The following is a 24,635-nucleotide window of genomic DNA, read 5'->3' as shown; positions in this document are numbered from 1 at the left end:
TGCAGTCCTACCCAGCTGGATTGCAGAGAAGAGGCTTTGGAGGAGTATCGTATGGTCAACAGTGTCAAAGGCTGTAGACAGGTCAGGTTGAGAAGAATGAGGAGGGATAGTTTTTCGCATCCGCATTGGATGTCATTTGTTAAGGACTGTTTCAGTACCGTGGCAATGGCAGAAACCTGATCAGAGGGGTTCAAACATGCAGTAATGGGAAATATGGACACGGGTTTTGGAGGCGCCAACATGTTCAAGGAGTTTGGAGTCAGTAATGGCAAATTTCCCACTTGAGGGAAAGAATATTCCTCCTTGCCCTTGCCTCTGACAGTGCAACCTCCAGGGAGGCATCAGTGAACCTTGGTGCTTGCTCCCGAATGACCTTTCAATTTGCAACACTAAAGAACCGTGTTAGTAAAGTGAAGACAATCTGCTTTTTGTTATGGTATGAAAACAAGAAATGCTGGAAATACTCAGTGTCTGGTAACTCTCCTTCTCTCTCCACAGATGCTAACGTTTCAGGTCAGTTAACGCTTTTTGTTAACTTGGTACATGTGAGATATAGCCAAATTGTGTCAAAGAAAGATGACAAAAGAACAAAAGTAAAAATTCAATCTCGAGGTGTATCTGTTGCGAGATAAAGGCAGTAAACTTATTGTCCCCTTGTTGAAGCAGGGAACTTGATTAACAATGAGAGAATTGTGCTGTTCTGGGCATTCCAACTTGGACTTTCTTTCAATGCTTTTACCGATGCCTGATGTCTGGGTGATACTTTCCACTGGCAGACTGAGTCTTTTGTGAACTAAAACCCATCTTTGTTCTAGCCATGATTGGGTTTTCGTAGCTCTGAATCATAGTCAGGTGATTACTGGAGAACAGGTGGGGTTCCCACTATGGGAACAGCTTTCTTGTTCTAATTTGTTTTGTGAATTTGAACATTGGAGTACACAGACATCAGTTGTAACAATGCAGAATCGGGTCTTTAATGAGCTCATTACACTTTCATTACATGTGTACTCAGCATATCACATTCCACAATCCTACATGACTACAACATACAGTGGTTTACTCAAAACTCTTATACCAATTCTACCTTTGATCTTCCATGCATACGAGCAATAAATCACAATACATCAAAAGACACATAGAAGTGACATCAGGATAACACCACGGAGCCAGCAAAATGCACTTAGATCTTCTCAATCACTCCTAATCATTCTGTTACCATGTTTATATGTTGCATTTAAGCTCTTTTAATCACTTTATTATATAAGCACAGTGACCAGACCAGTATCTCCCAAAAACAGATGACTGCTCTTTGCGCATTCCTTCAGCTCCTCATCCATGCTTTAACCTGCTTCATAATGCATCCCTGTTCAGCAGAAAGCTCTTTAAACTCATCGTGTGCTGATCCCACAAACAGCCCAGGACAACGAGGTATACACATTCCCACTCCCACCACATCAGCTCAGAGGTAGAAATTACCTCACCATTATACCAGGCAGGTCTCCTCATCCATAGAAGCAGCAAAATCATTGTACAGTGCACTGACCAAATTCGCACTAAATACAAGCTGGTTTGATTCTTAAACAAATCGTAACTGCACAACTTATAGCTCATCAGACACATGGTCGCTGGTAAATAGGTAAGATTATTTCTTAAGGAGCTTCAATCACCTGCTTCACACTGTGGAGGCAAAGAAAGTAGAAAGTGAAGGCAACCGGAAAGTCTTAGGATGATCAGGACATTTTGTTTCTGAAGCAGCTCAGTGGCATCACTGTGTAGCATCTGCCATACGACCATACGAACTAGGAGCAGAAGTAGGCCATTCAGCCCATCGAGCCTGCTCTGGCATTTATAAGATCATGGCTGATCTGTTTCTGTCTTGAATTCCACACTCCCATCTACACCCGCTAGCCTTTGATTCCCTTACCTAACAAGAATCTATCTACCTTCACCTTAAAAATATTCAATGACCCTCCCTCCACCACCTTCTGAAGCAGAGAATTCCAAAGTCGCACAACCCTCTGAGAAAAAAGATTCTCCTCGTCTCTGCCCTAAAAGGGCGACCTCTAATTTTCAAACAGTGCCCCCTAGTTTTGGACTCACCCACAAGAGGAAACATCCCTTCCACATTCACCCTCTCAAGCCCGTTCAGGATCTTTTATCTATATTTTTATATATATATAAATAAAAGATCCTGAACTATATATTATACTTCAATCAAGTCTCCCCTCACTCTTCTAAACTCCAGTGAAAATAAGCCCAGTCTGTCCAACCTTTCCTCATAAGACAACTCCCTCATTCCATGTATCAGTCTAGTAAACTTCCTCTGAACCGCATCCAATGCATTTATATCCTTCCTTAAATAAGGAGACCAAAACTGCACACAGTATTCAAAATGTGGCCTCACCAATGAACTGAAGCATAACATCCTTTTATTTTCAATTCCTCTCGTAATAAAGGATAGTATTCCATTAGCCTTCTTTATTACTTGCTGTACTTGCAAAGTAACCTTTTGTGACTCATGCAGTAGAACACCTAGATCCCTCTGCACCTCGGAATTCTGCAGTAGTTCTCCGTTTAAGAAATATTCTGCTTTTTTATTCTTCCTGCCAAAGTGAACAACTTCACATTTTCCCACATTATACTCCATCTGCCAGATTTTTGCCCACTCACTCAACCTATCTATGTCAGTCTGCAAGCTCCTTATGTCCATGTCACAACATATTTTCCTGCCTATCTTTGTGTCATCTGCAAATTTAGCTACCATGCCATTGCTCCCCTCATCTAAGTCATTGATATAAATGGTAAAAAGTTGAGGCCCCAGCACAGACCCTTGCGGGACTCCACTTGTCACATCCTGCCAATCAGAAAAGGATTTATGCATACTCTTTGTTTTCTTCCAGCCAGCCAATCTTCTATCCGTGCTAATATGTTATCCCCTACACCATGAGCTCCTACTTTGCGCAATAACCTTTTATGTGGCACCTTGTCAAACGTGCCCCCCAATTATCCACAGCGCATGTTACTCCTTCAAAGAACTCCAATAAATTGGTTAAACATGATTTCCCTTTTACAAAACCATGCTGACTATTCCCTATTACCTTGATTTTTTCTAAGTGCCCAGCTATAGCCTCTTTAATGATCGATTCTAACACCTTCCCCATGACAAACATCAAGCTAACTTGCCTATAGTTACCTGTTTTCTGCCTCCCTGCCGCCTTGAATAGAGGGGTTATATTTGCTACTTTCCAGTCTGATGGAACCTTTCCAGAATCTAGTGAATTTTGAAAAATTAACACCAATGCATCTACTAGCTCATTAGTCACCTCTCAAGACCCTACGATGAAGCCCATTAGGACCTGGGGACTTGTCAGCCCGCAGCTCCATTAGTTTGCTCAGTACCACTTCCCTGGTGATTGTAATTTCACCAAGTTCCTCTTTTCCTTCCACCTCCTAATTTACAGCTATTACTGGAATTTTTTTTGTATCCTCTGTAGTGAAGACAGAAGCAAAATGTTTATTCATTTCATCTGCCATTTCCTTATCTGCTATTAACTCCCCATTCTCACTCTCCAGAGGACCAACACTCACTTAACTCTTTTCCTTTTTAAATACCTATAGAAACTCTTGCTATCCATTTTTACATTTCTAGCTAGTTTCCTCTCATACTCAAATTTCTTTCTCCTGATTAACCTTTTAGTTGTTCTCTGCCGTTCTTGATATTCTGACCAATCATCTGACCTGCCACTCATCATTGCACAATTATATGCTTTTTCCTTAAGTTTGATGCTTTCCTTAACTTCTTTAGTTAACCACGGATGGTGGATCCTTCCCTTAGGATTTTTCTCTATTGTAGGAATATACTTATTCTGAGTATTCTGAAATATCCCCTTAAATGTCTACCACTGCTTCTCTGATGACCTATCTCCTAGCGTAGTAACCCAGTTCACTTCAGATGGCTCAGCTTTCAAGCCCACATAGTTGCCCTTATTTAAGTTTAAAATGCTTGTCTTAGACCCACTCCTCTCTCTTTCAAACTGGATGTAAAATTCAATCATATTGTGGTTACTGCTACCTAAAGGTGACTTTACTCTGAGGTCATTAATTAATCCTGTCACATTACACAATACCAAATCTAATATAACCTGCTCTCTTGTTCCAGAACGTGCTGTTGTAAGAAAATATCTCAAAAGCATTCTTTGAACACCTCATCCAGGCTACTATTGCGAATCTGATTTTTCCAGTTTATATGTAGATTAAAATTACCCATGATTATTGCCGTCCCTTTATCACAAGCATACAATATTTCTTCTTGGATACTTTGTCCTACATTGTGGTTACTGTTATGGGGCCTGTAGACCATTCCCTCTAGTGACTTCTTTCCTCTACTATTCCTCATCTCCACCCAAATCAGTTTTACATCCTGATCTCCTGAACCAAGGTCATCTCTAACTATTGCACCAGTGCCATCTTTGATTAACAGTGCTACCCCTCCACCTTTATCTAGCTTCCTATACTTCTTAAATGTTATATGCCCCTCAGTATTGAGGACCCAATCCTTGTCATCCTGAAGCCATGTCTCAGTAATGGCTAGCAGATCGTATTTATTTACTTCAGTGTGTCCTATCAGTTTGTCTACTTTGTTATGAATGCTATGTGCATTCAGATACAGAGCCTTTAGTCTTTTTGTTATCTTTGTGACATCTAGTCTTAACTGTTATTGTGTTCTTAGGTTTTTTACTCTCTGTCCCTTCCTGCCATTCTCTGACCTTTATTTCCCATATAACTATTCTGCTCTCCTGCCTTGATTCCATTCCTTGATTTGCTACATCTACCCAAGCTTGATCCCTCTCCCCCCTTGTTTAGTGTAAAGCCCTCTCTACTTGCCTAGTTATACGGTTTGCTAGAAGACTGGTCCCAACGGTGCAGACCCATGAACCTAAACCCACTTCTCCCACACCAGTCTTTGAGCCACGTATTCATTTCATTAATCTTATGTGCCCTCTGTCAATTGACACGTGGCTCAGCTAATCTTCTTCTTCTTTGGCCTCCTTGTCTTCAGAGACAATGGGTAAGCGCCTGGAGGTGGTCAGTGGTTTGTGAAGCAGCGCCTGGAGTGGCTATAAAGGCCAATTCTAGAGTGACAGACTCTTCCACAGGTGCTGCAGATAAAATTGGTTGTCGGGACTGTTACACAGTCGGTTCTCCCCTTGCGCATCTATCTTTTTTCCTGCCAACAGCTAAGTCTCTTCGACTCGCCACTCTTTAACCCCGCCTTTATGACTGCCCGCAAGCTCTGGTGATCACTGGCAACTGACTCCCATGAGTTGTGATCAATGTCACAGGACTTCAGGTCGCGTTTGCAGACGTCTTTAAAGTGGAGACAGGGACGGCCTGTGGGTCTGATACCAGTGACGAGCTTGATGTACAGTGTGTCCTTGGGGATCCTGCCATCTTCCATGCGGCTCACATGGCCAAGCCATCTCAAGCGCCGCTGGCTCAGTCGGTTGTATATGTTGGGGATGTTGTCCGCCTCGCGGACTTCTGCGTTGGAGATATGGTCCTGCCACCTGATGCCAAGGATTCTCCGGAGGCAGCGAAGATGGGATGAATTGAGACGTCGCTCTTGGCTGACATACGTTGTCCAGGCCTCGCTGCCATAGAGCAAGGTACTGAGAACACAGGCTTGATACGCTTGGACTTTTGTGTTCCTTGTCACTGCGCCATTTTCCCACACCCTCTTGGCCAGTCTGGACATAGCAGCGGACGCCTTTCCCATGCGCTTGTTAATTTCTGCATCGAGAGACAGGTTACTGGTGATAGTTGAGCTTAGGTAGGTGAACTCTTGAACCACTTCCAGAGCATGGTCGTCGATATTGATGGATGGAGCATTTCTGACGTCCTGTCCCATGATGTTCGTTTTCTTGAGGTTGATGGCAGGCAACCGCAATCCTGTCGATGAGTCTCTGCAGACACTCTTCTGTGTGGGATGTTACTGCAGCATCGTCAGCAAAGAGGAGTTCCCTGGTGACCTTCCGTACTTTGGTCTTCGTTCTTAGACGGGCAAGGTTGATCTTGTGTGGAGGAAAATTAGAGCAAGACTACACCTTCTTCTGGCAGGGTAGGAATCCTGAAGAACCAAGACAGCATGGAGTGGGCTTCGCCATCAGAAACTCTTTGCTCAGCATGATAGAGCCACCTTCAAATGGCTCGGAACGCATACTGCCCATCCGACTGCTCACCGCCTCTGGTCCAGTACACCTACTCAGCATCTATGCTCCAACACTGTGCTCCCCACCTGAAGTTAAAGACCAGTTCTACGAGGAACTCCATAATATCATTAGTAGCATTCCCAATACCGAACATTTGTTCCTGCTGGAGGACTTTAATACCAGGGTTGGGGCCGACCATGACTCATGGCCCTCCTGCCTTGGGCGCTTTGGCATTGGAAGGATGAATGAGAATGGACAGAGACTGCTGGAGTTGTGTACTTATCACAACCTCTGCATCACCAACTTGTTCTTTCATACTAAACGCTGTTACCAGGTTTCATGGAGACACCCAAGATCACGTCGTTGGCACCAGCTGGACCTCATCGTCACAAGGCGAGCCTCTTTAAACAGCGTTCAAATCACACGCAGCTTCCACAGTGCGGACTGCGACACTGACCACTCCCTAGTGTGCAGCAAAGTTAGACTCAAACCAAAGAAGCTGCATAACTCCAAGCAGAAGGGCCGCCCACGCATCAACACTAACAGAATTTCTTATCCACAGCTGTTACATAAGTTTCAAAATTCACTTGAAAAAGCCCTTCAAAACACTCCTGCAGGGGATGCAGAGACCAAGTGGGCCCACATCAGAGACCACCTATGGCAAACATGAGAAGCAGAATGCAGACTGGTTTCAATCTCACTTTGAAGAGCTGGAACCTGTCATAGCCGCTAAGTGCATTGCACTGTTGAACTACAAGAAATCCCCCAGCGAGTTAACATCCGTAGCACTTAAAGTAGACAGAAGCGCTACACAAAGAACAGCCAGGCGCTGCGCAAATGACTACTGGCAACACCTATGCAGTCGTATTCAGCTGGCCTCCGACACCGGAAACATCAGTGGAATGTATGATGGCATTCAGAGAGCTTTTGGGCCAATCATTGGGAAGATCGCCCCCCTCAAGTCTAAATTGGGACACGATCACTGACCAATGCAAGCAAATGGATCACTGGGTGGAGCACTACCTAGAACTGTACTCCAGGGAAAATGTTGTCACTGAGACCGCCCTCAATGCAGCCCAGTCTCTGCTAGTCATGGATGAGCTGGACGAACAGCCAACAAAATCGGAACTCAGTGATGCCATTGATTCTCTAGCCAGTGGGAAAGCCCTTGGGAAGGATGGCATTACTCCTGAAATAATCAAGAGTGCCAAGCCTGCTGTACTCTCAGCACTCCATGAACTGCTTTGCCTGTGCTGGGATGAGGGAGCAGTATCACAGGACATGCGCAATGCCGCTATTATCACCTTCTACAAGAACAAGGGTGACCGCGGTGACTGCAACAACTACCGTGGAATCTGCCTGCTCAGCATAGTGGGGAAAGTCTTTGCTCGAGTCGTTTTAAACAGGCTCCAGAAGCTGGCTGAGTGTGTCGACCCTGAGGCACGGTGTGGCTTTCGAGCAGAGAGATCCACCATTGACATGCTGTTCTCCATTCGCCAACTACAGGAGAAATGCCGCGAACAACAGATGCCCTTATACGTTGCTTTCATCGATCTCACCAAGGCTCAGGTAATAATCCAGAGATTATTCCCCTTGAGGTTCTGCTCTTCTAACTCGCTTGCCTAACTCCTCATTCTGTCTAAGCAGAACCTCTTTCCTAGTCCTACCTATGTCGTTGGTACCTACACGGACCACAGCAACTGGATCCTCCCCCTCCCACTCCAAATTCCTGTCCAGCCCTGAGCAGATGTCCCAAACCCTGACACCTGGCAGACAACACAGTCTTCTGGACTCTCACTCTCGGCTGCACAGAACAGTGTCAATCCCCCTCACTATACTATCCCCTATTACCACTACATTTGTTTTTGCCCCCCCCCCCCCCCCCCCCACCCCTACTTGAATGGCTTCCCGTACCACAGTGCCATGGCCAGTCTGCTCATCTACCTTGCAGACCTCGCTTTCATCCACATAGATTAAGAGCACCTCAAAACTGTTTGACAATTGTAAAGTCCGAGGCTCCTCCACTACTGGATCCCTTTACCTGCCTCACTGACGGTCAGATCCTCCTGTCCCTCACTGCAGACCAAAATAGATGACCCTGTTCTAAGAGGTGTGACTGTCCTCCAGAACAAAGTGTCCAGGTATTTCTCCCCCTCCCTTATGTTCAGTGTTTGCAGTGTGGCTTCCAGATCAGTAATCCTGATCCGGAATTCCTCTAGCTGCTTATACTTTCTGCAGATGTGTTTGTCCTGGATGGCCTTGGCATCCGGGAGCTTCCACGTACCACAGCTGCAACATAACACCTGTCCCACCATTATTACTTATTTTGTTGTTAGTTAATTTACTTTAATTACTTTCTTAATTAACTGAGATTAATTCCTACGTATTGTAGAATTTTACTGTGCTTTTTAAATGCTAGTACCACCTTCAAATAAAGTTATACGTTTCTTGATTAGACAGATATGGAGACCTTCCTACAGGTAATAGACCTTACCAATGCTAATAAAGCTTGCCAATTCTAATAAACCTTACTACTACTAGTAAACCTTAGGGATACTGATAAACCCAAATAATACTTAATGCAGCTTATGTATTAAGTTGTCCGAATTTGAGCAAGTACACTCCCTCCTGGTCTCTCTCACTCAGTATGATAAATTATCAAATCCGCTTTAGATTTTAGTTTATATATACTATTGAATTGACCAAGTCTTATTTTATATTTGATTGCTTTAGATGAAATTAAATGAAAAGCTTACCGGTAAACTCACCCCGACCGCTTTCTGTTTCCCTGCTCTCTCTGTCGACTCTCTCTCTCTCTCTCTCTTTCTTCTCCCCCCTCCCTCCCTTCCGCTCTCCCCCCTCTGCCCTTCCCCCTCTCTCTCTCTCTCTCTCTCTCTCTCTCTTCTCCCCCCTCCCTCCCTTCCGCTCTCCCCCCTCTGTCCTTCCCTCCCTCCCTCCCTCTCTCTGTCCTCCGACTCTTTGGCGCGCTTTTTAAAGCTCTGCTCCTGCTGTGATCTCTCTCTCTCTGAACAATTTTGAGTGGGAAACCAGTTCTTCAGCTGCATCTGTGATCTAGCTCGGTTGCATACTGCAAGAAACCAGTGTTTCCCACAATTCTGTAGAAAATTTTAAAAAGGGTATTAAATGGTAAAACAGCATAGTTTTCACTAATAGACAGAGCTTTTGTTAATGGTCTTGAAGGAACAATCTGACAATTTTTTACCCCTTCTCCTCCCATTCCCCCCCCGCCCCCCCCCCCCCCCCCCCCCCCAGTGTTTACTCTGTGGCTTCTTCATGTGGAGACTGGAATGGGATTTAAATGGCCAATTTGTCAACCCTACCCTCCAAGTGGGGGGGGGGGGGGGGGGCGCATTTTCGAAGAGGCTTAGAGTTGTTAGGGCAATGTGCTTCGTTGAATGATAATTTTCTTTAATCCACTGACTGGAGATGTGAATTTATATTTTTTTTAAAAACACATTTTAAAAGACCAGCTAAAAGGATGATTTTGCTGGCAGTTTAAGATGGCTACCTAATTTTCAACACTGTAATGCTTGTGAGGAGGGAGACAAAATGTCTCTTAATTCCCCAGCAAGAACAAGACCCGGGAAGTTTAAAGGAATGACCTGTTCTTTTCAGCAAGCAGAGAAATATTGCTAACTGCTATGTTTGAATCACTGAGTGACTGTCATGTGACAAACCCCTCCCCATCTGTGGTTTTAAGCTGGTGTTTTTCTCTGCAGTGTACGGGCTAGGGGAGGTAGTTAGTTATCTTTTAATTCCATACAGAGGTCCAAACCCAGATGTCTGAAACAGGATCTGCAGTAAGTATCTGTGTGTGGTTAGAACATAAATTACTGATCAGATTTCTAACTTAGATTTTGAAGCCAGAACGTTGATGTATTGTCCTCCAGGTTGAGATATTTCGACGTTGGGGAGGGCAGCACTCTCTACCATCTGATTTGCAATTGAGCTCTCAAACTTTGTACAGTTTGATTTTTAAGCCTGCAATGAACACATGTGGTTTCTTTCATACAGGAATGCTGGATTAGGAATCTGCTCAATGTCATGCAGAATTGGTGGGATTCTGGCTCCATTTGTACCATCGCTGGTTAGTCTCAACTAACTTTTCTTTTTATGCAGACATTGCCTTGAACTTGCTCTGTGGGACCTTAGCATATGGGCATTGAACTCAGTATGAAATTCCTTTTAAAATAAATAGATTAGTGTTTAGGCCTCAGCTGGAGTATTATGCTCAATCCTGGGCACCACGCTTTGGGAAGGATGTCAAGGCCTTGGGAAGGGTGTAGAGGAGATTTACTAGATTGGTACTGGGTAGAGGGACTTGAGATATGTGGAGAGACTTATAGATAAGCTGGGGTTGTTCTCCTTAGGGCAGAGAAGATTAAGGGGAGATTTCATTGAAGTGTTGAAAAGTATGAAAGACTTTGATAGGGCAGACAGGGAGAAACTGATTCCTCTGCAGGAGAGTCGATAACCAGAAGACACAGATTTTATTGGCAAAAGAACCATGAAGGAAATAATGGAAGAGTTATGTTAAGCAGAGAGACGCAGAATGTGCTGCCTGAAAAGGTGGTGCAAAAACTTCCAGGACTATGGGGAAAGAGTAAGGGAGCGGGACTAATTGGTTAGCTTTCAAAGAGCTGGTGCATGCATGATGGGCTGAATGGCCTCCTGTAAGATTCTGTGATTCTATGATTGTTGAAGTAGCAAAGAATATCATAAAAATGCATTATGTTCATACCCATTTATGCCACAGTGTAATTTCACAGACTTTGTAGCTTTTGTGAGGTGCGCTATTCTGATGCAATTTTCCTATTTACTGGAGATCTGTTAAAATCAGAACAAATTAATCGTAAGTTAACTGCTGCCATTTAATTAGATAATGTAATTCAGTGTACATCTCATGTGGTTTGGATAACATGGTAAACAGCTTGAGTGAACTTGCAGCAGTTTTTTTCCACCTGAACATGATGCTTGACAGCAGATTTATTTCATTGTACTCGCTTCCACTCACAGCTTTATTTAAAAAAAAATCCTGGAATCATACCATCTGTAGAAGGTCCTTCTCTGATCTCAGCAATGTGTTCCTGACCAGTATTATTGGGCAGGATGTTCCATTCAGCTGATAAATGCTTATGGTATATTTGTCTTATAATTGTTACTAGATTTTAATCTCACTGGGCAATAATATTTCTCTGTGATCTCTGGTTTAATTCTTCTTGTAAAGAGTTTTGTAACACCACTGATGTAATATTTCATTGTTGCATTGTCATAGAAATGTCCCCTTTAAAGCATTAGTGATAGAATTATTTTCTATTAATACCATACGAAGTAATCTGACAAAATATTGTAGCAGCTGCGACCTTCAGCATGTTATATTAATAACATCTCAGACCCAGGAACAGATGGTTTCCATCCCAGGGTTTTAAAGGAAGTAGGTGAGAACATTGCAGGTACTCTAACTATAATCTTCCAAAGTTCTCCCGATTCGGGAACCATTCCTTTACAATGGAAAATTGCTCATGTCGCTCCACTAAGAAAGGTGACGGAGGGAAACCAGGAAATTATAGACCGGTTAACCTAACACCTGTTGTCAGGAAATTGCTACAGTCTATCATTAAAGATAGGGTGACTGAATACCTTAAAAACTTTCAGCTGATCAGAGAAAGCCAGTATGGCTCTGTAAAATAAAAGCAAAATACTGCGGTTGCTGGAATTCTGAAATAAAAACAGAAATTGCTGGAATACTCAGCAGGTCTGGCAGCATCTGTGGAGAGAGAAGCAGAGTTAATGTCAGAACTGATGAAAGGTCACAGACTCTATTTCTCTCTCCACAGACACTGCCAAACCGGCTGAGCATTTCCAGCACTTTCTGTTTTTATTATGGATTTGTATAAGGTAGGTCACAGCTGACAAATTTGATTAAATGTTTTGAAGAGGTGATTGAAGTAGTGGACAGGGGAATGTCTGTGGATGTAATTTATATAGATTTCCAGAAGGCATTTTATAAAGTCCCTCATAAGAAACTGTTAGCTGGAGTTGAAGCTCAAGGAATTGAGGGCAAATTATTGACCTGGTTTGGAAATTGGCTGAGTGACAGGAGAGAGTAGGGATAGTGGGCAGGTACTCTAATTGACAGGATGTGACTGTGGTATTCTGCAAAGATCTGTGTTGGGGCTTCAACTATTCATTGTATTCACTGACAGCTTAGATGGGATAGAAAGCTACATGTCCAAATTTGCAGATGACACTAAGATAAGAATTGTAATCAGTGTAGATGGATGCATAAAATTACAAAAAAATGTTGATCAATTAAATGAATGGCCAAAACTGTGGCAAATGGATTTCACTGTTGGCAAATCTGAGATCATCCACTTTGGACCTAAACACGATGGAACAGAGTACTTTCTAAATGGTGAAAAGCTAGAAACGGTGGAGGCCTTTCGAGATTTGGGGCTCCTGATACATAATCATTAAAATGTCATGAACGGGAATGTAAAATAATCAAAAAAATGAACGGAATGCTGGCCCTGATATCTAAAGGACTAGAATACAAGGGGGTGGAAGTCTTGCTTCAGCTATAAAAAAAAAACCTTGGGTAGACCATACCCGGAATACTGTGAACATAAGAAATAAGAGCAGGAGTAGACTACACGGCCCTTTGAACCTGTGCCGCCATTCAGTACAATCATGGCCGATCTTCTGCTTCAACTCTACTCTCCCACCTTCTCCCCATATCCCTTGATTCTCTGAGAGATCGAACATTTATTTATCGCACCCTTGAATGTATTCCCAAAGATGGAACATCAACAACCCTCTGGGGTAGAGAATTCCAAAGATTCACAACCCTCTGAGTGAAGAAATTTCACTTCATCTCAATCCTAAATGATCAACTCCTTATCCTGAGACTGTGCCCCCGTGTTCTAGATTCCCCAGACAGTGCAAACAATCTCTCTGTCTACTCTGTCAAACCTCTTCAAAATCTTTTGTTTCGACGAGGTCACCTCTTAGTCTTCTAAATTCCAGAGAATACAGGCCCAGTTTACTCAGCCTGTCACCATAGGACAATCCTCTCATCCCAGGAACCAATCTAGTGAATCTTCGCTGTACCACCTCCAGTGCACATATATCCTTTCTTAGATATAGAGACCAAAACTGTGCAAAGTACTTCAGCTGTGGTGTCACCAAAGCCTGATACAACTGTGGCAAGACCTCCCGTTTCTTGTACTCCAGTCCCCTTGCAATAAAGGCCAGCATGCCATTTGCCTTCCTAATTGCTTGCTAACTTTCTGTGTTCCTTGTACGAGTACACCCAAGTCCCTCTGAACATCCGCATATAGAAACTTCATGCCTTTTTAAAACAAAATTCTGCTTTTCTATTCTTGCTACTGTACGTTTTAGGTTCGGGAGTCACAGATACCCAAAGAAGAGGGTCGATGTCATAGGTGGTTTTAAAGTAGTCTATTAAGAAGCAGCAGTTTAAATATGATGATGCATAAGCTAAATAGACAAAAAAGACACATGACCCATGACAGGTTGAACGGTTTACCGATCCCAATCATATAGTGGGGCAGAACGGTGGTGACAGTCTTCCCGACAAATGAGGCACGCGATACTGTTGGTGGTCTCTTTGGTCTCGGGGGCTTCAGTTTTTATGAGCTAACCAGCCCCTGTTTCTATACTTTATTTCGAGGGGCTGGTGAGTGTTCTATGTCAATCACTTCAATTCCAATTGCCCAATCATCAAGCGACAGGTACTCAAAGTAAAACCCTCCCATACCCATCACCCTGCCAGCCCCCCCCTCCTGAAGTTGCCTTGCGGCTTATCGTTTACTAGGTACCATTTGTAAACGTCTGCCAAATACTGGAGGGTTTTTCCTTGTCTAACTTACCTAAGCCTGTCATAATCTTGATACCTGGACTCCAAGGGTTAAATTACAAGGAGAGATTACACATCCAGGGTTGTATTCTGTGAAATTTAGAAGGTTAAGGGGTGGTATGAACGAAGTTTTCAAGATTAACTGGAACAGATAGGGTAGATAGAAACTATTCCTGCTGGTTAGGGATCAGGGACTAGGGAGCATAGTCTACAAATTAGAGCCAGACCTTTCAGGAGTGAAATTGGGAAACACTTCTGAGCACAAAGGGTGGTGGAAGTTTGAAACTCTCTTCAAACAGTAGGACATACCTGGGCAATTTTCTACATTACCAGGTAGATGCCAGTGTTGAAGCTGTACTGGAACAGCTACAGTCTAAGTCATTAATGTAGGACAGTTACTGGCACCACAACTTAGGAAGGATGTATTGGCCTTGGAAGGTATACAGTGTAGATTTAGAGTCATAGAGTCATTTACGGCCCATCGAGTCCATGCCGGCTCTCCACAGTGCTATCCAGTCAGTCCCCCTCCTCCACTCAATTCCTGTAGCCCTGTAAGTTTATTTTGTTCAAGTGGCCATCCAATTTCCTTTTGAAGTCATTGATTGTCTCCGCTTCCACCACCCTTGTGGATCCTGAGCTTCAGGTCATTACCACCCGCTGCGTAAAAAGGTTCTTCCTCATATTTCTGCTGTATCTGTTGCCCAAAATCTTCAATCTGTGTCCCCTAGTCCTGTACCATTCGTTAATGGGAGCAGTTTTTCCTTGTCTAACACCTGAGCCTGTCATAATCTTGATACCTGGACTCCAAGGGTTAAATTACAAGGAGAGATTACACATCCAGGGTTGTATTCTGTGAAATTTAGAAGGTTAAGGGGTGATATGAACGAAGTTTTCAAGATTAACTGGAACAGATAGGGTAGATAGAAACTATTCCTGCTGGTTAGGGATCAGGGACTAGGGAGCATAGTCTACAAATTAGAGCCAGACCTTTCAGGAGTGAAATTGGGAAACACTTCTGCGCACAAAAGGTGGTGGAAGTTTGAAACACTCTTCCACAAATGGCAGTTGATATCACTGAATGGTGCAACAGACTCGAGAGGTTAAATGACCTACCTCTGTTCCTATATTCCTATGTCTTTCTGCAACACTATGCATTCAAGCTTATGTTGAAGTGAGGATTCTTGTGTTACAGAGGTCTCTGAATCCATCTATGCCATTCATCGTATTTGGGATTGCTGGAATGTCAGGAGGATTCTTGGGACTCCTTCTCCCAGAAACATTAAATAAACCAATTGCAGAGTCAATAGAGGATCTTCACACTCCAGCCTACCAGAGGCTTGAAGACAAAAGGAAAAAAGTGAGTTCAAGTTTGTACTTACATTTCATTTTGACAAATTTTAGACAAAGTGAAACTTTCTTTTCTAGCTGCCTCTGGATCTAATCTATTAACCATATTATTCTCAACACAGAGGGATAGAGTTTCTGCTCACAAAATTCACCCAAAATTGTTCAAACCAGCTCAAAAGATTGTGGAATATCAAACGCAAGATATGTCCAGCTGATACCGTGTTTCCACGATCTTTTGCGCTGGTTTCAAGAATGGCCTGCTAGAAGCAGACCCCGCCCACTAAGTTGGCCACGCCCCAAATTGAATTAATCACCATGGCGCGTTTCCACTAATTTTACTTGTTTAAGGGCCTTTGAGCATCACCCCTATGATCGTTGACCTACGGTGGCTCCCAGTCCAACAAAGCTTCGATTTTAAAATTGTCATCCTTGTGTTCACATCCATCTATAGGGTTGCCCCTCCCTATCTCTGTAAGCTGCAGCTCTCCTACAGCCCTTCGAGATCTCTGCACTCCTCTTCTGGCCACTTGCGCATCTCTGATTTTCTTTGCTCCACCATTAGCGACCTTCAGTTCTCTAGACCTAGGCCCTAAGCTCTGAAATGTGCTCCCCAAGACCCTTTGCCTGTCTACCCCTCTCCTCCTTTAAGGCCTCCCTTAAAACCACCTTTTCATCACCTGTCCTCATAGCTCCTTTTGTGGCTTGAAGTTAGATTTGTTTGATAACACTCCTGTGAAGCACCTTGGGACATTTTACTACGTTAAAGATCTAATATGAATGCAAGTTATTGTAATTAAGTAATAATTTTAAACTTTGTCAAATTGTGCTTTGTGAATGATTTGTCGGCATATTTTCCATTAATTTGACAGGGAGTTGTATCACAGTCATGAAGATCGGAGGCTTAACGAAGGACTGCTGGAGCTAAAAGGATAATCCAACAGGTGTAAGGGAAGTGTTTTGAGATGAGTCCTCAGAGTTGCACATCGAAATTTTAGAAGCTGCTATGAGAGATTTGTAACTAGTTCAAAGAAGCTTTGAAATGGTGCATTTTAAGATTAGTTGGTTATTCAAGGTGACAGCACACAGCTGCTGGCTAAGGGAAAACTTCCTTAAGCAAGAAAGATTTACAAACGTTTTTTGGATAACAAGGAACTGAGAATTACTGTTATTTACATTTCTAATTGTACAGTTTTACAAGTATTTTTACCTTTGGCGACCTACCGTTCAAAGTATAATAGTGCTGCATTATCTGAGTGATTTAATCTTCTCGGCAAAATTTTGATACATTGGATTTATTCACAGGCCTTCACTTTCATAAGACCTTCGGTGACAAGTTATGACCTTTAACATAAAAAGTAACTTTGAAACCTGAGAGCTAAGCTCCATTAACCTTTTAATACAACTTGCATTATGACTGAGAGCCTTATAATGAGTTGTGTGTATTGGACATACTTTCATCTCTCTGTTCTTTGAAGACTCCCTGTTTACACATTCGTCATTTCTGAAAGGATGTTGTTTTAAGGATCTCTGTTTCCATTCATTCTGCTCTGCTTCAATCTTGAACTTTCGTATTAAGAAGCCCTAAATGCTACAGCTCTGTAGTTTATAGAAGAGCGTCCCTGGATAAAATTTACTTTGTCTTGCAGGTGCAATGTGTGTCTTGGCATTTTACTCATTCCTTTGCCGTTTGCGTCTCAGAAATGGTGTAGATTCAAGCGGATTGGATTGTGATGTCCAATTTGAATGACTTATTGTTCCAACATTTTTAACAAAACCAGAAGATAAATCTGTAATGCTTCAATTATTGATGAGATGAAATCTTTTCAACTATACTTCATCTCTGAAACCATAAACCATCAAATTTCTGTATTCAGGCTGTGTATTGTTACACTTTCCCTTTAGTGCGCTGTGCACACCAACATGTGATGCCTTTTCACATGTGTCCCTTTAGATGTCGAATGTATTTTAATAGATTTGCTAATGGTCCACATTTGATGTGCAATATTTATTGTGGAAATGTATGTAAAATGTTTAGTTTGCAGCATTTAACTGCAGTTGAATAACACCACCCAGCAACAGGATGCGAACTCACTTCAGTGTTGCCGATGATTTGTCTGAATATGTTTTCATTTCCTCTGCTCCTGTTCTTTGCGTTGTGAATTTTCTTGAGGATTGATGGCAGGTGGGATTGGTTTACAACCATCAGACATGCAAGGACGGTGCACGGAACTATTTATACAGAAAGAAAAGCCTGTTCTGTGCTCACACATTTTGTTCGTGATGCATTGTGGAACATTTCAGATTCTGTGTTTGAGAGTGTGCTGAGACGCAGTGACCAAACTCCCCCACATCCCAACTCTGGCAGGATGATCCAGTGATCAAACTCCCCTGCATCCCGACTCTGGCAGGATGATCCAGTGACCAAACTCGCCCACATCCCGACTCTGGCAGGATGATCCAGTGATCAAACTCCCCTGCATCCCGACTCTGGCAGGGTGATCCAGTGATCAAACTCCCCTGCATCCCGACTCTGGCAGGATGATCCAGTGACCAAACTCGCCCACATCCCAACTCTGGTAGGATGATCCAGTGACCAAACTCCCCCACATCCCGACTCTGGCAGGATGATCCAGTGACCAAACTCCCCCACATCCCAACTCTGGTAGGATGATCCAGTGACCAAACTCCCCCACATCCCGACTCTGGCAGGATGATCCAGTGACCAAACTCCCCACATCCCGACTCTGGCATGATGGTCCAGTGACCAAACTCGCCCACATCCCAACTCTGGTAGGATGATCCAGTGACCAAACTCGCCCACATCCCAACTCTGGTAGGATGATCCAGTGACCAAACTCCCCCACATCCCAACTCTGGTAGGATGATCCAGTGACCAAACTCCCCCACATCCCGACTCTGGCATGATGATCCAGTGACCAAACTCCCCCACATCCCGACTCTGGCAGGATGATCCAGTGACCAAACTCCCCCACATCCCGACTCTGGCATGATGATCCAGTGACCAAACTCGCCCACATCCCGACTCTGGTAGGATGATCCAGTGACCAAACTCCCCCACGTCCCGACTCTGGCAGGATAATCCAGTGACCAAACTCCCCCACGTCCCGACTCTGGCAGGATAATCCAGTGACCAAACTCCCCCACGTCCCGACTCTGGCAGGTTGATCCAGTGACCAAACTCCCCCACATCCCGACTCTGGCAGGATGATCCAGTGACCAAACTCCCCCACATCCCGACTCTGGCAGGATGATCCAGTGACCAAACTCCCCCACATCCCGACTCTGGCAGGATGATCCAGTGACCAAACTCGCCCACATCCCGACTCTGGCAGGATGATCAAGTGACCAAACTTGTCCACATCCCGACTCTGGCAGGATGATCCAGTGATCAAACTCCCCCACATCCCGACTCTGGCAGGATGATCCAGTGACCAAACTTCACCACGTCCCGACCTTGGCAGGATGATCAAGTGACCAAACTCGCCCACATCCCGACTCTGGCAGGATGATCCAGTTTCCCCACATTCCAGCAGGTGGATCCAGTGACCCAGTCCCCCTCTCCTGCCAACTGGCAGGATGTTTAAGTGACCAGACTGCCTCCTCCGAACTCTGGAGCCGTTGAACAAACTCCCATTGCCCACCCCTGCCAAAAATCAACTCCAGCAGAATGATCCAGTTGGATGGTAGGAAAGTTCAAGGGCCGCTGCTGCATAGCTGGTGAGGCCCAGAGCCCTCATGCCAGTGTTGTCAGGTGTTTGTAGTTATTTAGAATAATCATAATACTGTACAAAACGCTATTCAAAGGGATGATGCAAATAAATTGAATGTTTTACGAACGTACGAGTTAGGAGCAGGAGTAGGCCACTCGGCCCCTTCAGCCTGCTCCGCTGTTCAATAAGATCATGGCAGAACTGATTTCTCCACATTACCACCCACCCCTGATATTTTGCATTTTGCTGGGGTTCAATCAAAAAATGATTATTTAAACACACATAGTTTATGTTTAAATTTAACACTTCCCCAGCTGCATGGATGGATTTGATCATCCAGGTGTTGCTTGGCTGCAGTTGCCTTGGCAATGACGAGACTTTGTAGTTTTGGATGTAGCTTTCATTTTACACTGTGTATTAACACAGATGCAGTCTACTCATTATTCAAAGTTGCTTCACTCAATCCTACTGATTATTCAGTATCTTTGCACTAAACTCCTAGCTTGCTGTCATTTCCATTGCATAATTCCATTTTTGTTTTTTTTAAAAATAAAACTCAAGGTTGCTACATTGTTTTTTAAGGTGCAAGGAAGACTTTGAGTTATTAGCAGTGAATTATGTGGGTTTTCTGTGGCAAGAACCTCTCTGAGCCAATGAAACCTTTTATTTTTAAAAAGGCACAATGATCTTGAAAAGAGAGAGTGGGAGCTCGCAAAAGAAGGATTTTGATCTTTAAAAAAAGTAGAAAGATAGTGACGAGAGGCAGAGTCTGATGTGAGAGTGGAAAATCTCAGCCTGAGCTAATGTGGCTAATCTCTGCTAGGGCAACAATAGGTGGTGATAAATGGTCTAGGGAAAGGGGAAATTAGCCATGGTTCCTGATCCTGAATGCTATTCAGTGATTCCTGGTGAAAACTGCACGAGCAGACACTGGTTGTGGACAGGAATTGGGCGCAACTGTGAAGCCTTTCATGACTGAACAGCTGACCAGTGTTCACCTTTTGAGCTTACCAGTGATGATCGTTTACCTGATAGCTACTTGGGTGGGGAGATGGAAGACTGCTTGACCTGACAACCCTGTAGTCCAAGAGTCAGAACTTCCAGGATAGGACAGAAGAGCAATAGGGAGGAAATGGGAGTCAAAACAAGGAGGAGAATCAGGTTGGAATTAATAGGAACGAGTATGATGCCACGTTTGATAAAAATAGAACAATATGAATAGGAGAAAAAGGGAACAACTGGACAAGTGCAGGCAAAGTGTTTTCTTATTCAAATGTTATCTTGCACATATCTGCTTCAGTAGTTTAGAGTAAATGTTACTGTAATAAAACTATTAGTGATTTTATTACTGTAACTTGTGTTTCAGTATCCATGTGGGAGCTGAAAATGAAAAAAAAAGTCACTTCAGGGAAGCAGGAGGTTTCCCTGAACTTGTTAGTTGTTTGAAATTAGAGCATGAAGTACTGTAGCTGTTTAGCAGAGCATTCCACTCCATCAGCGGTTAACCATTGATCTCTATAATGTGCAGCTGTATCCAAGCAGTCACACTGTTATTTGCAGTGTATATACTGGCCCTGATAACTTACACCCAAAATGTGGGTTGTCACTTTTTGTTCCTTGAGTAGGGTCTTTGTGGCAGTGCAAGGGAGACATTAACCAAACTAATCATCAAAGATCTCCACGCCTCCCTACTAGCCAAATAAAGCAGCAATTCAGATCTTGCTTTGCAACAGGGTGGGGGTGGACTTTCAAATGTTGGCTGGATGTTAAACTGGCGTCGTGGAAGGGCCACCCTTTGTAGACACCATCCTTTGATGGCAAGCTGGGAATCTCGTTCTCTCACTGACGTTGCTAATAATTTGAACATTCTTGACAGCTTCATGTCCTTCTGTTTCAAAGCTATTGTGGGTTATTTTGTTTGGCCAGTCCTCGCAAATGTGAGGTCTTTACACGCTAATTTTGTGAGCTTGGTGTCCGTCAATCCAGATTGCATTGTGCTTCATTTTTATATGGTGAAAATCTGCCATGTGTGTAGCTGTACCATGATGTGTGACACCAAATAAAATAATTACCCGCTGCGCTGCTGTTATGTTCACTTATTTTCTCATTGTCCAAAATATGTTCTGTCAGTATTTTCAAAGAGACAAGCTCTTGTTATTAATTTGTAATATGTGACTCACATGTTCTGATGATAAATACATGAACTGAGTATAATTTGGAATGCTGCTGTAGGCTTTGTAGTTGATCAACAGTTAAAGAAAGCAAGAACTTCCATTTGTATTGTACTTTTTATGACCCAGGACATCCCAAAGTGCTTTACAGATGATGAATTTCTTTTGAAGTGTCGTCACTGTTTTACTATAGTAAATGTGATCAGCCAATTTTCACACAGCAAGCTCCCACAAACAGCAATGTGATAATGAGCAGATAATCTATTTCATTGATTTTGGTTGAGCAATAAATATTGGCCAGGACAGTTGGGAGAACTTCCCTGCTCTTTGAAATATTGCAGTGGGATCTTGTATGTCTCCCTGAGTGTGCAGACGGAGCCTCGGTTTAACGTCTCATCCAAAAGATGGCTGCTCCAGCAGTGCAGTATTTCCTCTGTACTTCTCTGGAGTATCAACTCAGATTTTTGTGCTTGTGCCTCTGGAGTGAGAATTGAACCCATGGCCTTCTGACTCAGGTCAGAGTGCTACCCACTGAGCCACAGCTAACACCGTAAGTCCTTTCATTGTCTGTTTAAACAGTGTCTTGTTGAAGTGACAATACAGTTTGCAGTGTGTCAATTTACAGCACACACATGCTGCCAATTGTGAAGATTGAGGTAATCTTACTGGCTCAGTGTACAGCTCTGAAAAAGGCTGCCATCCTGTATTTCTGTATTCCAGGACCTTCTACACCACCATCATGGCAGGTTTGCACTAAGGCAGATGGTAAATTTGTAACAGTTTGAACTTCATTAAAAAAAAGCTTCTTTAAAACAAATTTAAATTGATACGCCAGACGGAATGATGGCACTATTATTACAGTCCTCTGTTTACAGCTGTAGTATATTGATGGCGAAATACACTTGACCAGACAGTATAACTCTAATTTATTACAAGTGTAGATGTGCGATCAAAATCTAGTAACACCTGAAATATAGGGTCCTGTGAAACCCTGTTTTCAAAGGGGTTGTAGGTCTCCAGCCCTGCAACCCCTTTGCCCCCCAAGATATCTGCGTTCCTCCAATTCTGGCCTCTTGCACATTCCTGATTTTAATTGCTTCATCACTGACTCCCCTGTCTTCAGCCACCTCGGCCCTAAGCTCTGGTATTTCCTCCCTTAAACCCCTCCTCCTCTCTCCTCCTTTAAGATTTTGGTCATCTGTCCTATTGTCTCCTTTGCGGCTTGGTGCTACATTTTGTTTGATTACCGCTCCTGTGGAAACAGTTTTACTACATTAAAGGTGCAAGTTGCTGAATTAAATATTTAAATTATATAATTCAGTGGTTTCATAATAAGGGCTTAATTCCATTTGGATTTATAAAATCAAGACCATTTAAGCTTCCCATTCACCATGTATAATATCTCTACCCCAAGGTACACTTCAAGGCTACTTTCTGTTTACCAGGAGCAAAGGTTTCAACCTATGAAACTGCATCATTTTAAGAAACAAGCAAATGCTTGAAGATTTTTTTTTAATTGTTTGTCTTTATTGGAGAAAACCTGAAGCTTGTGTTGGACTGCTTTTAGATCCTTTATCTACCTTTACAACAAAGAAAAAGTACTGTAAATACATAGCTACCCTGTCAGATCCAGAGGATGCAGATAGAGAAGTGGAGGAGGGAGGAAGAGAGAGAGAAATCATATAATACAACACAGAAGGAAGCCATTTGGTCCAATGCAACTGTGCTGGCTCTTTGAAAAAGCTATCCAATTAGGCTTGCTCCTCCGCTCTTTCCTCACAGTCCTAAAGGGTGGCACAGTGGCGCAGTGGTTAGCACCGCAGCTTCACAGCTCCAGTGACCCGGGTTCGATTCTGGGTACTGCCTGTGTGGAGTTTGCAAGTTCTCCCTGTGTCTGCGTGGGTTTTCTCCGGGTGCTCCGGTTTCCTCCCACAGCCAAAAGACTTGCAGGTTGGTAGGTAAATTGGCCATTATAAATTGCCCCTCGTATAGATAGGTGGTGATGTGGTAGGAATATGGGATTAGTGTAGGATTAGTATAAGTGGGTGGTTGATGGTCGGCACAGACTCGGTGGGCCGAAGGGCCTGTTTCAGTGCTGTATCTCTTAAAAACTGAACGTTCCTCCTTTTCAAGTATTTATCCAATTCCCTTTTGAAAGTTACTGTTGAATTTGCTTTTACCACCTTTCAGGCAGGCATTCCAGATCATCATAACTCAGTACATAAAGAAACAGGGAGAAGTAATCAAAAAGGAAGCGAGGGAGAAGCAGAGGACAGAGAGAGCGCAAGAAAGGAGGAAAGATGTAATTGGGGAGGTGAGAAGGCAAACGCAGGAGGAATTCTGAAACTTGAAGAACTGGATATGGGAAGTGAAGGGGAATGAAGAGAAGGGAGAGACACAAGTGAATGAGGAGGATGGAGCTCAATGAATGGAGGAAAGAGGAGTGAATGAAGAAAAGCAAAAATGAAGAACTGGAATTTATGCATAAAGAATGAATTTGGACCATTCGTGTCTTTAGCATACCGAAGCGTTCACAGCCAATAAATTACTTTTGAAGTGCAGTCACTTAAATATTTACAACCACGGCAGGCAATTTGTTCACAGCGTATTCCCACAAACTGCAGATAAATGACCAACCAATCTGTGATGATATTGTTTGAGGGATAAATGTTGGCCAGGATACTGGGAGCCTCCTGCTCTTTGTTAAAGATCTATGGCAATTTTTCATCCACCTGAACATTCAGACTGGGCCTCAGTTTGTTTCATCCAATTACATTATCTGTGGCAAAGCAGCATTTTGGCTACCATTCACTAGAGGAAAGAACTGAAATGAAACTGTCAAGAAAGAACAAAAGTGAAGGAGAGGGGAAAATAATAATGCAAGTTTTTCAAACTTTGTAAAATGATCAATTCAAAAACTCATCAGTGATCTAGTATGAGTGGATGTGAGATTATTTTTCTGGAGTCTGACCCAAAACAGTTTGAGAAGTACTGAGTTAAGTTTTGCACCCTGCATCAGACTAGCTAATGAAGTAAAAAGTCTTCACTTCCAAAAATATGAAAATGACCAATAGGAAAACACCAGCTGGTCCATCGAGCTTGCCTTACACTCATGATGGCAGGAACATCATGACTAAACACTTCCTACATCCACCCATATCCACAAACAGGCAATCTCCTAGAAGGGGCAAGGAAATAGAGCACTTGTTTCCCAAGCACCATGTGTTAAAATCAAAGGTGTGGGGAAGTTAAATTTGTTGTTTCGTTAGTAGATTCA

At 43.2% G+C, this 24,635-nt stretch overlaps 1 protein-coding gene across 3 annotated transcripts in view; it reads left to right on the top strand.

Moving 5' to 3' along the window:
* Positions 1-21,265, top strand: part of slc22a15 (solute carrier family 22 member 15) — a 75,582-nt gene extending 54,317 nt beyond the window's left edge. For all 3 annotated transcript variants that reach the window (XM_068052426.1, XM_068052425.1, XM_068052424.1), the window contains exons 10-12: positions 10,245-10,317; positions 15,302-15,466; positions 16,326-21,265. In XM_068052426.1, coding sequence (XP_067908527.1) covers positions 10,245-10,317; positions 15,302-15,466; positions 16,326-16,346 — 259 coding nt within the window. In that variant the 3' untranslated portion in view covers positions 16,347-21,265. The remainder of the gene's footprint in view (positions 1-10,244; positions 10,318-15,301; positions 15,467-16,325) is intronic.
* The last annotated feature ends 3,370 nt before the right edge of the window (positions 21,266-24,635 follow it).

Source organism: Heterodontus francisci, chromosome 20, assembly GCF_036365525.1.
Source record: "Heterodontus francisci isolate sHetFra1 chromosome 20, sHetFra1.hap1, whole genome shotgun sequence".
Classification (NCBI taxonomy): Eukaryota; Metazoa; Chordata; class Chondrichthyes; order Heterodontiformes; family Heterodontidae; genus Heterodontus; species Heterodontus francisci.
The sequence above is the reverse complement of the archived record's forward strand: the minus strand, read 5'-3'. Positions and strand labels throughout refer to the sequence as shown.